The following is a 14,470-nucleotide window of genomic DNA, read 5'->3' as shown; positions in this document are numbered from 1 at the left end:
TGTTTCTTTTATCGTTTTTTCTCGGTTTAATCCAGGTTCTGACGTAAAGATCACAAATCAAAGTAAATAAAGCAATAATCCCATCAGAAATGCTCCAACATATCGAACTAGAAAACTATCAAAAAAGCAAAACAGAACATCGGTCAATCGAACACATTCCGAACGCAGGATCACCAGCATTACACACTCTGTACTCATAATCTCAAGAACATTCGTCTCGTTGCTCATTTCATTCAAAAAAATTCATCATTTATCTATCTAATTTTATTGCTCAAAATCAAAGTAATCAATAACCGGCTGTTTCTTGGCATCCACAACCGGCAGATGGGTGGGCCAGCCGGATGATCTCTCCTTCTCCACCGGCACCGGCGCCGCGGCCACCCCCTTCAAGACGGACGCCGGGAATTTGGCGGTCTGCTTAACCGGCTTCTCCGCCTGCACCACCTGGTACAGCGGCACCACCGGCAGCATCACACTGTCGGGCCGCGCGACGGCGATGATACTGCGGATGGGCTCGTCGTCGTAGCTCTTCGTCTCGCATCCGTAGAAGCCGGCCAGCTCGTGGGCGAACTTGCGCTGATCAAATTTCATCGGCTCAAAATTGTGGACCTTGCGGGTGGCGCACTTCTTCACCGTCTCCACCAATGACATGAGCTTCTGCTCCAGTTGGGTGGCGAAACGCTGGTGTTCACGGGCAAATTTTTTCAGGTCTTCGCTGTAGACCGGCGGACAGGGCGCGCTGGATTCCTCCACATGCTCGTCGATTTTCAAGGCGGCCGCCAGGTTCTTGTTGCGCTCCACACGACGACACTCTTCATCGCATTCCAAACTAAAATACAATATACAGCTGTCGTATCAACAGCCGAATTGCAATCAAGTTGTAACTTAAAACTGTAAACCAAGACAGAAATTTCCCAAATGCTGGAAATTAGTCACCCCAAACCGGTTTACTGATAGCAACTCAACCAAACGATAATACGTACGGCATACATAACATAAAGATTGCCTGAATTCAGGAGTAAGAAGAAACCAGCTCCAGTAGTCGCTACATAAAAGTGACTCAAACTTGAAAAAGTGTTCGATTGTGTTAAGTAAAGATGTCAAGTACTACGCACAAAAAAACTAAAAGAAGTGATAGAAAGCGTAGTCCAATAGCAGTTTGCGCTAGATCTAAATCCATGTCATCCCGTTACGATAGCATTTCACACATTTAAAGGAATACAGGTACACAAACCTGTAGGAAATTTTTCTTTACGTATAACAATTTTTCGGAAAATCAAAAGATGACAACGCCTAGTTAACGAATTTTGTTCTTACATATCGGTTGGCATCATATAGCGCAGGCTCTCCAAATCTCCGGTCTTAACTGCGCCCGTTTCTCCTTGCTTGCGGCGCAGATAGTCCATCAGCAGTTTGTCATGCTGATAGCACACAATGGTCTTCTGGCGCAGTTTACACTCGCACGATACCGCCAGATTGGCCTTGCATGACGTGTTCGGGCAGCGAGATTTCCCGTGGCAGGGAGCTCCACAAGGATGACCGCATTTCCGCACCACCGGACACAACTGGGCACATTTCTCACCAGGCGGCTGACACTCACCTATGCGAATCGCAAATACACACATAAAAAAACCGCGGAACTCAACCACCGTCAATAAAAATCCGAAAAATATTAAACACCGACCGTATCAACCAAACTTTACAAACCAAACTATTAACCACAACAACGTATTGTACGAGTATATCTAAGTGTACAAAGCTAACGATTGTTCACAAAGGCAGATATTCAAGCCTTAACACTACGATATCATTGTCACGATTTACCGGTGATTGCCAAGGAGTCAGTAAATTTTAGATCACGTGTCACAAGTTTCTAATGTACTGCTAATAAATAACTTAAACATATTTCCTCAGTTCAAAATGCATTACCAGAATGGCAGATCTTGCGACAGGCGTGCACTCCACACTCCAACGGCTTCCCGCATGCTTTCCCACATGAAATCCCCGTAGTGAAACACGGCACATTCTTCCGTGTCTCATGGCCACAAAAGCACACCTTTTCGCACAAGAACGTGCACGCCGGACACTGCTCGTCTCCGTGACAGTTATGCGTGGGTGGATGCCCACACGCATGCACCTCCGAACACGGATAGGGGCAATCCGGCAACGCAGCGCCGCAGGGAATGGGTGGGTGCTGGACGGTGCGACCACAGCGGCAGGTTCGCTCTTCGAATGATGTATTGTAGCATCGACGACAAAATCCCTACACAAACAAAAAAAATTTCCTTCCTAAATGTAAACACAGCAGAGAACAAAGACGAAAATTACCGGGTGACCACATGGATCTTCACAGTTGTGCAGCCCGCATGTTAAACGCTTCCCGCAGGTCCGCAAACAAACATGCTCATCAAAATTACAGCAGATATTGTCGCATTTATGCCGACCACATAACATTTTCTTCTGGCACTTCTTGGTACAATGCCACATTTTCACTTCCGGCGTCAATTCCGCACAAGGCACCACCTACAATTGGTAACAAAACTTGCCCTATAATAGGCAACAGCCAGTGTGCGCTCTTATATGCCACGAATTTAAAATGACAGAAAATTAGATATTAAAAATAACCATAATCATTACTGTTAAACGAAAATTTTTCGAGGGCAACAAATACCGGAGAACTTAAAAAATGGCCGATTTGGAACCACAGAAGGGCTTTAGTGGAAGCTACAATTTCTGTAATATTCCGGTCTGGGAAGGTAAACCTTTTTGGACTAAAACATCCCACGCAACATTAGCATATCCCATTTATGGACTAACACATCCCTAACTTTCTAGTGAGTGGCTTTAATTCTCACTTTGATAGCTTGATAAGTTTTGAAAAATATCGGCGTTTACTGGCAAATGTACCGATAATCTGCAAGACTTTTTGAACGCTTATATTTTTGCTTTTCATTTGGCTACAGTTCGTCTGCGCAAAATAGATTAAACTGCAATGGGCGCTGGATGCGGCTTTGTCGAGCCGTATGGCGCGGTCATATCAACCAATACGCCCGTGTTCTGACCACTATACAACTGGGATTTTAGTGCGAAATGTAAAAACCTAAAAAAATTGCAATCATAGGTTCTTACAGAACCGTATATAAACAAAGAAAAAATGATTGCTACTGGTGCGTAGCTAGCTGGGTGCTGGCATACTTCATATCTACATTCTGCCATTACATAAACTGTTTCACCGTTCGTAAATTTTTTATTATTTAAGGAGCAAAAATTTTCTTTTAACCAAAGATTATCATTCTTACCTGTGTCGAAGATCCGCACAAGCACGTCACCGCCGTCTTCTTCCCGCACGCTCCACACGGGCCTTCATGACACATTTTCTCGCAGAAATGCGGATTCTTCGCCGTCCCGCATTCCAACCGTTTCCCGCACACCTCCACACACGTCGGCACCGGCTCCAGACAACTGCGCCGCTGCATCCCCTTCAACGCCATCTTCCCACACGGACACGTCGTCACCACCTCCGGCGCCTGCGGACACACTCCACACTCCCCGGCATGACAGCGCCGCTGACACCCATGATTCTCACACCCCAACCGCCGCCCGCACACCTCCGCGCAGGCAAACCCCCCGCTGGCATACTCCCCCAGCCCCGCCTCCATACACGGCACACTGCGCATATCCTTCCCGCAGAAACACGGAATCTCCACCATCACCGAGCATTTCTCGCAATCCCCCGGATGACACGTGGCGGAACAGGTGTGCCGGCCGCAGTTGAGCCTTTTCCCGCAGAGACTGGAGCAGACGTGGACGGATTGGATGGAGCACAGCTCGGAGACGGTGGTGCGACCGCAGGCGCACGGTTTCGTCGCCAGACTGTGGCAGGGCGGACACGGACCGGGGTGGCAGAGCTCCGTGCAGGGATGCGGACAGTTGCGGCTGGAGTTGGGCTTGGTGTTGTTCTTCGCGCAGGTCTCTCCGCAGGAGTGCGGTGTTAGGCCGAGGTCCATCTCGGGATTCTCGTGCTTGCGACAAAAACACCAGTAGGTTTTCGGTTCATCCTGGAAGACGGACTGGCAGATCATACACCGCCAGGTGTCGTCTAAACACAGAACATAACTGTTAAAAACTAGACAAACAAAGAATCAATAAATAACGATAACTACACAGACACTGACTATTGACAGTGAGCATAGAAAGAGACGAGCATACCGTCGGATTCGCGTTTGCACGAGTTGGCCCATCCTCGAACGCATTTCAAATGGAAGACGTTGAAGCAGTTATCACAACTCCAGGTCTGCTGCTTGGCCCACACACGATCATAACAGAACTGGCATTCCAGTCGCTCTTTTGTTAAATCATCAATCAATCTCTCTGGAAACAAGAAAAAAGATAGTACGGTCTATACTCTACAGTCAGTTTATTAAAAAAAATACAGTACACTCTTCAGTTGTTACTTTTGTACAATGGAAGTCTACAGCACAAGCGTGCAAAAATTTACTGTACATGTACATAAAAATTAGGTCGTCAATCTTCGTCGTACAAAAACAAGGAAAGATCAGCCAGATACACCATACGCCCTAACGCACAATATCATTAAAACTTCTAAATTATGCAGAAAAGAAACGCTCTCAAACTGCCGAAAACCACAGTCTTACCGCGCTGATTGCGATCATCATTCCGCGTATTTCTTCCGCGGTTACTACCACGGTTAGCGGCCGGAAGGCGTCTAGTGGACGGCACTGTTTCTGGAATCACTTTAGCCGGTTCATTATTCGGTTTAGCTGGCTGCACTGGATTTGAAACAACCGGCAGCAGATCTACGAAATAATGCAGTTCGATAACTTCACTAAAACCAATTAACACACAGTAATATAATTCGATAAAACGAAAACTGTACAAATCCGACAATAGGTACTGTATAACATCAAAATTCAAAGGTAACAATCCAATTCATATTATAACGCAAGCAAGTACTGTACTTCCAGAAATTACGAGAAACCGTGGTATAAAATTCACAAACAAAATACCATCAAACTGATGCAGTACTACCCAACAATTAAAAAAAGGGTGAATTAAAAAAATAAATACAAATCATTTGAGGAAAAATTAATAAAATGAATAAAAATTTAAAAAAATAAAAAAAAATCGCAAAAATTATTCAATTAAAAAACAGGAGGAATAGTTAGTTACTAGTAAAGCTACTAGATAACTAGAGTTAAGAGTTAAAAGAATTATCGTCAGTCGTGCATCAGACAAATTCGAGTTCGGAATTCCCTCCAAGAAAACTTACTTTCCCTATTGGCGCTCTCTCCCAGAGGCTGGCCACTATTCCGCTGCCAATTATCATCAGCCTGGGGATACTGCCGTCGCGGCTGAGGTTGCTGAGCCGTGGCGTGTCCGTTGCTGCGAGGCGCAGCGCGTCGCGAACCCCGTCCCCCTCCCCGTCCACCACGGGATCCGCGCGGATGAAACTCCATTCCATAATACGATTCACCGCCGTATCCATAATCGTACGGCTGATGGTGATAATCCTCCTGATACGGGACGGCCTGTGGACGCTGGGACGGGGCGGAATGGTGGGGAGCATGGGGGAAGGGATCCTGGCGAGCATCCCCATACTGTCGCTGATTCCCGTAGCTGGGGTTCTGATACTCGTAGGATTCGGGATACTGATGATTCTCCCGGGAATGGGCCGCGGGAGCAGTATGATAATATCCGTACTGGGGGCGATTTCGTCCGCCGCGGTTGCGTCCTCCGCGAGGATTCGATCCCCTGTTGTTAGGGTTGTATCCGTGATTCTGGGATTGATCCGACATTTTGGACGGTAATTCGTTAGAACAAGATGTAGCTAATGGCACCTCAAATGTGGAAATCGGATGCGGAAACAACCTAAATTATCCGCCGATTTCGACAAAGCCAACCAAATCGATGATCGCACTAAAGACCTCTCGGATAACTAAACACGAATTCTCCTGGCAATGGTTTTATATGAGCCTTGAGTTTTATCATTCATTCTGACCTGTGATTTCTGAATAGCCCACGTTGTGAACTCGTGGTGCGGTACCTTACACGGTACGGCGGCTACACGCGATATAACGAACAGTACCATTCGATGATGTCATAATTACACGGAGCCACCCACTCCATAGTGAGTGCTTTGATCCGAGTCCTAAAGTTCCCAAGATCTCAACGAATAAATCGCTACTTTAACCGTAAAAGGCGTAAATCGGTGATCAAATTGCTTTTCAAAAGAATAATAATGTGGCAGATTGCGGATCACTAAATTTTGTAATTATTGTCTTTGGGGTAATGCGTAAAGGTTCTCAGAACAAAACTACTGTAATAATAATAATAATTATCTTGTAGTTTGTACGAGTGCGTAAGTAAGCATTGCAGATCGTAGTGTTATCAAAAATGGTTCGTATGGTATCATTCCGGTTAAGCACCACTGATTTAACATCAGAATAATACTCATTCAGGATTCTGAGATGCTAAAAAAATGTTATTCAAGTTTTTAATTTCGTGTAACTCGTTGAAGGTTTATAACTTTATCCCATATGACATTTTTTCTGAAAATCGTAGCTATTCAATTTTTTTTATATTGTTGAACGGGCGCCAGGATAACAACATTTGCAGACGCTGCAACACTGCATAGACAGCATAGTCATTAAATTCCGTTCAATATGAACTACGAATCAGCGATATTATTACGCACCAGATATAGTTGACTGTATTATAAGTCGAGTAGAAAATCGATTTTAAAAATTCCTCTAGTACGCGGTGAATGTGCATGACTGTTCAACTCTCCTTTCCGGTAAAATGTCTTAATTTTCGCTTCGCTGTAAATATCGTCGATGGTAGTGCGATTTTTCGGCGGAGGAATGTACGGATCTACTCCGACAGCCCAAATCACATGCATTTTCCCGGTGTTTAACGAATGATCAGCCGGATCACTGGCTGCAACCATATAACTATATTAAGTGTAAACAATTGAATTAATTTTACAAAGGTCACTTAAGCCGTGACACTCCTACCGATCAATTTTCGGCGAAACATGGCCTGTATATAGCCAGTACCGTCGTCTTCGGAGCACTGACCAGCCGTTAAACTTTGCTGACCACCAAATGTCTCATCCAGCACCGGAGTGTGAAAATCCCGAATGTACATGTCACGAAGACGGCACAGGTTTCCGTACGCATTAGCATATACCACATCAGTGCATGACATTGGATGTAATGGCACTAAAACCATGTACTCCTATGTGTACTTAATATTGGCGTTGATGAATAATAACACTGTATGTAACAGTATGTTCCATATAATTTATTATATATGTTCCAGGGTTGTGCATATCACTTTGCATATATATATATATATATATGTATACACTTGCTTATACATATATTTCTGGAAAGCTTTCTAACCTTTAGCGAATTCTGTTCCAAGATAATCCACAGTTTTCACCGTTAATCTGCCATCTGCGTAGAAAATCAAAATAACATGTGCTGCTTTCAAAGGCAAAATTTTTACGATTTTATGTCTTGCAGCACACTTGTATGTACACTGTACAGTGCGAATACACGTACTTGTATCATTTAGGGAAATGACGTTTTCTTTATCCATAGGTGGAAATTTCCTGCAAGATACGTCAATATCTGCAAAATTCGATATATCTTTAACATACGCTTTGCTGTTCAGTGTGTGTGTGTGGCACTGTGTGCTCCCACTTACTCTAGAAGTTTTAATTATTCTGCTTACCATCCGGTCGCCAGCCGACAGCCAGCCAATTTTTCGTCTTGGCATGAACAACAAATTCCACTTCATGCGTGACCTTAATCACTCTCCAGTACAGCGTAAACACCGCATAGGGCGCTGCGAGTTTTCGGTACAGAGAAGAGTTAAAGGTCACAATATTGTGCGCCGACATAGTGGCACAGCGGGGTCCTAGCCACCCTCGGGGACAGTAACACTGTCGTCTGAGAAAGAACTGAGCATGTGTATCGATGCAGATGCCGGCGTTGGCGCAGTCACTGTCGTCAAAGCATTCTTCTGCAACAATATCAATGCAGCTGAATTATAACTTGTAAGGCGTAAGCCATATCTAAACGACGCTGAAATTAAACGGTTGCATATAACTTATTCACATGCTTAAAGGTCAATATCTACCTTCAAACTCACAAAAATTGCCCAGAAATGGCTTATTACATCGGCACGCGGTACCGTTCCATACACCACGGTGCGAGCACTTTGCCTTTCTTGCTAGAAGAATAAAAACATAGCAACATACCGCAATGAGGTGTATAAAGAATTTTAACGGTGACCTGTCAAATGTCGTTCCCGCTCTGTGTTCTTACTTGACACTTTATCGGCAATTTCGATATCGGCGCAGCTCCGGTAGACATAACTGAACGGTGAGCCATGGTCAGGGGTCATCTCGCCCTGTTTGATCACCCGCAAAATGCAGTGTGGACAGGAGATGTCGGCGGGCAGGGTTACGCGGGCCATGTTGGCAACCGTGTTGTTGCCATAGAATTCGTCGGCTGTTCCGTTCGATGGCACGAGTGTGGCCAGTAAATTGTATTCTTTATCCAGCAACTCCACCCGGTGTCCGCCCTAACAAATTTAGAATGTTATTCATTATACAGTGTCGCGAGACGATACGTAGTACATACTACATAGTACATATATCTTTTCACTATGATACTCCTTGTGTCATTTATTGCAGATTACAAAGGTCACCCTCATGCTGAGTCAACGCGCCTGCAAATGTCGTACATACATACATTATCAAGAAAACGACGTTATGAATTAAAATTCTTTACATTCCCAAAAACGCAAAGATCGGCCACGGAAATTATTTTATAAGAAAATAAGAAATCGAAGTATAGTACAGACCGTACACATGCAGCGTGCGACCTTTCGACATCCATCAAATACAAAAATTTACATGTTAGCATACATCGTGTGGTTGACCAACGGCCCATGTAACTGTAAATGAACTTCCCATCAAGATCTCCGTGTTCACTGCAAAGCATGAAATAGTTTGATTTTGTAAGTACGGATAATCTATAGATATATTAATTAAAAAAAATTGAAAGGCGTATACAGATATAAGTGATGTATCCCGATAGCGTTCTATTTTACCGCTTCCTCGTGGCATTCCGCAGTCTCCGTATGGGTTTATTCTGTTATTTAGAGAGTCGATGGCGTACTTCCTCGGAAAAGGATACATCAACCTGCAAAATTTAATATCGTTGAATTGCAGCATATGTACGCTTGATATACAAGGACGGCGTGAAGATTACGATGTATTAAAACTGTGTATCAAATAGGCTCAGTTTTCAGCACTAATCACTAAATTCCTTTTTTCCGGGGATAAAAACAACAACTGTCCTAGATACAGCAACTGTATGTGTACGTTACCGTATATGAGCAGAGACGCTGATAAACAGCCCAAAAATGCAGAAAGGATAAAAAAGATCACAGGCTTTCACAGGAGATCGCATCACGCTCCGTTTGAACATTGTGGACGTTATTGTGGGTTAAAAACTGGGATTATTCCGTCAGAACGACTTGTCAGATACCATTTTCTTTCGAGATACTGCACTAGCATTTTACCTCAAGCTTGTTTGTGGTTGAGGAACATTTTTACGAAACACAGCATTTGTTTCTATGTAATGCAGAATTACCCGAAGGCATGGTTCACGCAGCCGCAAAAGCGACTGATCGGCGATAATGCATAATCACTGTTTAACGATGTTACAAAGAAAAATGACAACAGTGGAAGTATAAATTAGTGATCGTGGTATTCGTTGATTTCGAGAAAGGAATTTTCGGAAAATAATGATCGAGAGGTAGAACAACGAAACTAATTAAAAGGAATTATCGGAGATAATGAATGTTAATTCTGGCGAGCGGCATGATTTTTGTCTCGCCTTTGACATTAATGTGCTGTCGCGGTTGAGATTTATTGCTGGCCATCTGGGTGGTCAGATGGTATTCCTTGAGATTGCTCTGGTTTCATGCTGCCTTTAGCAGCTTTACATCAGTGTTCATTTGCAAAGAGTTTTGATGTAGTTCACGTCGAACGCGAAATTCGATAGATGGGCATGCAAGATGGTAGATGGGCATGCAAGACTGCGAAAAGCAGCATGAAAACCAGAACAACATCAGGAAATGCTATCTGACCACCCAGATGGCCACCAATAAATCTGTCGCGCGACAGAACATTAACGTCAAAGGCGAGGCAAAAGCATGCCGCTCGCCAGAATTAACATTAATTATCTCCGATAATTCCTTTTAATTCTGCCGCTCGCTGTGGACGTAAACAGAACACCGCATCGTGGGTTTGCCGGGTATTTTTATTCAAAACAATGAGTACACAATGAATATACAATGAACCAAAACAGAAACGCCCCAAACAAACCCCCAAACAGAACTCAGTACATGCGGAACGATTGAATTGGCAGATTCTCCCGAATATAACTTGAAAATGCCGAAGATTTCCAACGTCCAGCAGACTGTACTTGCTGACAAGATGAGCCCATCGCTAACGCAGTGGTTGCGGCTCCAATACGAAAACTGTGAGAGTGAATATCAGGAAATTCCGGTAATAACCGATGTAAATAACACTCAAAATAATTTCGAGACAATGATGAACCATCACGAAACACGAAAAACGGCGCTTGAGCATCAGTACGGACACGGCATCGCGAATAACGAACATATGCACGAACAGGACAAATGGAACGCTCAGTAAAATTAAAATGCACTGTATAACCATGAGAAAATTGGTCCGTTTTAGAACTTGGAATAACAAGTGACACATGATGCCCATCAAAGGTGACATGTCGAAATTGAATAGTGTGCTTATTGCTCAACGAAACTGCAAATTCGGAGATACGCAAAAAACCAAAGAAAGCGAAACACATTGCACACCAAAGTAATGATTGGTCATATAACGATAAGGACGAAGCAATGATTCTGGTTTTCAACAATCGCATTATATCCAGTGAAACTGGCATTCGGCTATCAGGCATGATAGGAGCCAACCGCTGAAATCCTTTCAATGCATGTTGAACATTCATAGACACTACGGGATCAGATACACCGCTTTCAAGCGCATAGTTAGAGATTCCGGCAAGATATGTTCGCACCGACGAAAACTTATGGCCGCAACGATACAAATGAGCAATGAAATTCAGCACATTGACTTCGGTAAAAGTGATGAATTGTAAAATGGAGCAGACAGGAACCGCAAAACTGATTCAATGCAGTCAAATACGTTTTCCTAGTTGACGCGGAAATATGATGCTGCATCAAATGGTAGACTGTTGCATCTGCAAGATATCAGACCAAAATCAGGCACATTTACTGGACGCATGCAAGCGTTCGGAGCAGCTGCACGGAAACGATCGAATTCAAAACGGGAAAGTGAATCGGCAATTATGTTATCAATGCCCGATACGTGTTTTACAGTCATCGTAAAGTTATTCAAAGCTGCAACCATTAAAATTTTTCGCAAGGCGTGCAGAATATCAGAATTTTTCGAATTAAGAGAACACCAGCAGTGAACCACCGCCATGTTGTCACAATGAAAAATAATTTTTGTTTTCGAAATTTTTCTGCCCAAACTAAACACGCAACATAAACAGGAATGATTTCCAAAAACGCAATACACCGTTGCGCAATTTCCTGCGACGGCCAGCGGCATGCAAACCATTCGCCGTCAAAATACGCAGCTAAACCAGTGCCGGCAGCTGCATCTGTATACAGATGAAGGGCGTCAGGATGAGACCAATTAACAGACAAGAATGAAGCACAACCATTCCACTTTGGCAGAAACTCTACCCACCAACGAAGATCGTCATAAATATCATTAGTGATAACGATTCGATTTGGATCTGGCGAAGACAACAGATTAATTAGTCTACGCGTGAATAAACGTCCAGCAGGAACACACTTTGGTGTGCAATGTGTTTCGCTTTCTTTGGTTTTTTGCGTATCTCCGAATTTGCAGTTTCGTTGAGCAATAAGCACACTATTCAATTTCGACATGTCACCTTTGATGGGCATCATGTGTCACTTGTTATTCCAAGTTCTAAAACGGACCAATTTTCTCATGGTTATACAGTGCATTTTAATTTTACTGAGCGTTCCATTTGTCCTGTTCGTGCATATGTTCGTTATTCGCGATGCCGTGTCCGTACTGATGCTCAAGCGCCGTTTTCGTGTTTCGTGATGGTTCATCATTGTCTCGAAATTATTTTGAGTGTTATTTACATCGGTTATTACCGGAATTTCCTGATATTCACTCTCACAGTTTTCGTATTGGAGCCGCAACCACTGCGTTAGCGATGGGCTCATCTTGTCAGCAAGTACAGTCTGCTGGACGTTGGAAATCTTCGGCATTTTCAAGTTATATTCGGGAGAATCTGCCAATTCAATCGTTCCGCATGTACTGAGTTCTGTTTGGGGGTTTGTTTGGGGCGTTTCTGTTTTGGTTCATTGTATATTCATTGTGTACTCATTGTTTTGAATAAAAAATACCCGGCAAACCCACGATGCGGTGTTCTGTTTACGTCCACAGCGAGCGGCAGAATTAAAAGGAATTATCGGAGATAATTAATGTTAATTCTGGCGAGCGGCATGCTTTTGCCTCGCCTTTGACGTTAATGTTCTGTCGCGCGACAGATTTATTGGTGGCCATCTGGGTGGTCAGATAGCATTTCCTGATGTTGTTCTGGTTTTCATGCTGCTTTTCGCAGTCTTGCATGCCCATCTACCATTTGCAAAATCTTTGATGCAGTTCACATCGATCGTTATCACTAATGATATTTATGACGATCTTCGTTGGTGGGCAGAGTTTCTGCCAAAGTGGAATGGTTGTGCTTCATTCTTGTCTGTTAATTGGTCTCATCCTGACGCCCTTCATCTGTATACAGATGCAGCTGCCGGCACTGGTTTAGCTGCGTATTTTGACGGCGAATGGTTTGCATGCCGCTGGCCGTCGCAGGAAATTGCGCAACGGTGTATTGCGTTTTTGGAAATCATTCCTGTTTATGTTGCGTGTTTAGTTTGGGCAGAAAAATTTCGAAAACAAAAAATTATTTTTCATTGTGACAACATGGCGGTGGTTCACTGCTGGTGTTCTCTTAATTCGAAAAATTCTGATATTCTGCACGCCTTGCGAAAAATTTTAATGGTTGCAGCTTTGAATAACTTTACGATGACTGTAAAACACGTATCGGGCATTGATAACATAATTGCCGATTCACTTTCCCGTTTTGAATTCGATCGTTTCCGTGCAGCTGCTCCGAACGCTTGCATGCGTCCAGTAAATGTGCCTGATTTTTGGTCTGATATCTTGCAGATGCAACAGTCTACCATTTGATGCAGCATCATATTTCCGCGTCAACTAGGAAAACGTATTTGACTGCATTGAATCAGTTTTGCGGTTCCTGTCTGCTCCATTTTACAATTCATCACTTTTACCGAAGTCAATGTGCTGAATTTCATTGCTCATTTGTATCGTTGCGGCCATAAGTTTTCGTCGGTGCGAACATATCTTGCCGGAATCTCTAACTATGCGCTTGAAAGCGGTGTATCTGATCCCGTAGTGTCTATGAATGTTCAACATGCATTGAAAGGATTTCAGCGGTTGGCTCCTATCATGCCTGATAGCCGAATGCCAGTTTCACTGGATATAATGCGATTGTTGAAAACCAGAATCATTGCTTCGTCCTTATCGTTATATGACCAATCATTACTTTGGTGTGCAATGTGTTTCGCTTTCTTTGGTTTTTTGCGTATCTCCGAATTTGCAGTTTCGTTGAGCAACTGGGAGGCGAGATATAAATTTTTAAAGTATTCGACCCAGAGCAGCCAGTACTGTAATTAATGACCGGCCCGGCTTACCATTTGCATGCCTGCGTATATGCAAGCGATTAGATTTGGACATGCAGTCAAATGAATGGGGAGCACCTGTTTGCGATTTGTATCTTTTATTTTACTGGGTCATAAAACCGTAGCAAAATGGATGCAAACTCTGAAGACAAAAGACTTTGATCACACATGAGTGTAGCTGGGCAGCGCACACTCGGCTGTCTAGTTGGTCTTTCGGGCTATTCCTACGTGGTATGTGTGGTGAACTGAGACTGCCAACATCTTCAAATGAGATTTATCCCTGCATGAACTTTCGAATCCTACAGCTAAAAAATGCGGTTAACAGGCTTTGAAAATTAACTAGTCACTAATGGAATTAAGTAGAATTTTGAAATTTTGACAGTGGATGTATGGATATCGTAAAAGTCTAATTGCGAGGGCGATTTTGAAAAAAGTTGATTTTGCTCGAGTTATTGTCGAATCAAGCAACCGACGAAGTGTTTTTTGCAAGTTGCAACTTTAAAATGGACTTTTTCCAAAAAGCTCTCGCAAGGTGCTGGAGAATCGCGTTTTATATTTTACAGGC

General features: G+C 43.4%; 2 protein-coding genes across 3 annotated transcripts; both read right to left on the bottom strand.

The window, feature by feature from the left end:
- Positions 1 to 2: 2 nt before the first annotated feature.
- Positions 3 to 5,999, bottom strand: LOC129584874 (transcriptional repressor NF-X1-like). Its single transcript, XM_055477267.1, has 8 exons — positions 5,291 to 5,999; positions 4,656 to 4,817; positions 4,210 to 4,371; positions 3,300 to 4,099; positions 2,329 to 2,523; positions 1,930 to 2,263; positions 1,318 to 1,600; positions 3 to 829 (listed from the first exon to the last, which is right to left on the bottom strand). The coding sequence occupies exons 1-8, from the start codon at positions 5,814 to 5,816 to the stop codon at positions 265 to 267; spliced, it is 3,027 nt and encodes a 1,008-aa protein (XP_055333242.1). The 5' UTR covers positions 5,817 to 5,999; the 3' UTR covers positions 3 to 264.
- Positions 6,000 to 6,568: 569 nt separating this feature from the next.
- Positions 6,569 to 10,065, bottom strand: LOC129585021 (uncharacterized). 2 transcript variants are annotated; one of them, XM_055477524.1, is made up of 10 exons: positions 9,424 to 10,065; positions 9,145 to 9,236; positions 8,960 to 9,024; positions 8,355 to 8,613; positions 8,167 to 8,259; positions 7,759 to 8,049; positions 7,587 to 7,655; positions 7,425 to 7,478; positions 7,035 to 7,241; positions 6,569 to 6,957 (listed from the first exon to the last, which is right to left on the bottom strand). In XM_055477524.1, exons 1-10 carry the CDS (start codon positions 9,522 to 9,524, stop codon positions 6,734 to 6,736), a joined length of 1,455 nt encoding a protein of 484 aa, XP_055333499.1. In that variant the 5' UTR covers positions 9,525 to 10,065; the 3' UTR covers positions 6,569 to 6,733. The 2 variants fall into 2 exon arrangements, with proteins under 2 accessions (XP_055333499.1, XP_055333500.1); XM_055477525.1 differs by having other exon boundaries at positions 6,797 to 6,971.
- Between the last annotated feature and the right edge of the window lie 4,405 nt (positions 10,066 to 14,470).

This window comes from Paramacrobiotus metropolitanus, unplaced genomic scaffold, assembly GCF_019649055.1.
Source record: "Paramacrobiotus metropolitanus isolate TYO unplaced genomic scaffold, Prichtersi_v1.0 Parri_scaffold0000015, whole genome shotgun sequence".
Classification (NCBI taxonomy): Eukaryota; Metazoa; Tardigrada; class Eutardigrada; order Parachela; family Macrobiotidae; genus Paramacrobiotus; species Paramacrobiotus metropolitanus.
Note: the sequence above shows the minus strand (reverse complement) of the source record. Positions and strands in the feature narration are given on the sequence as shown.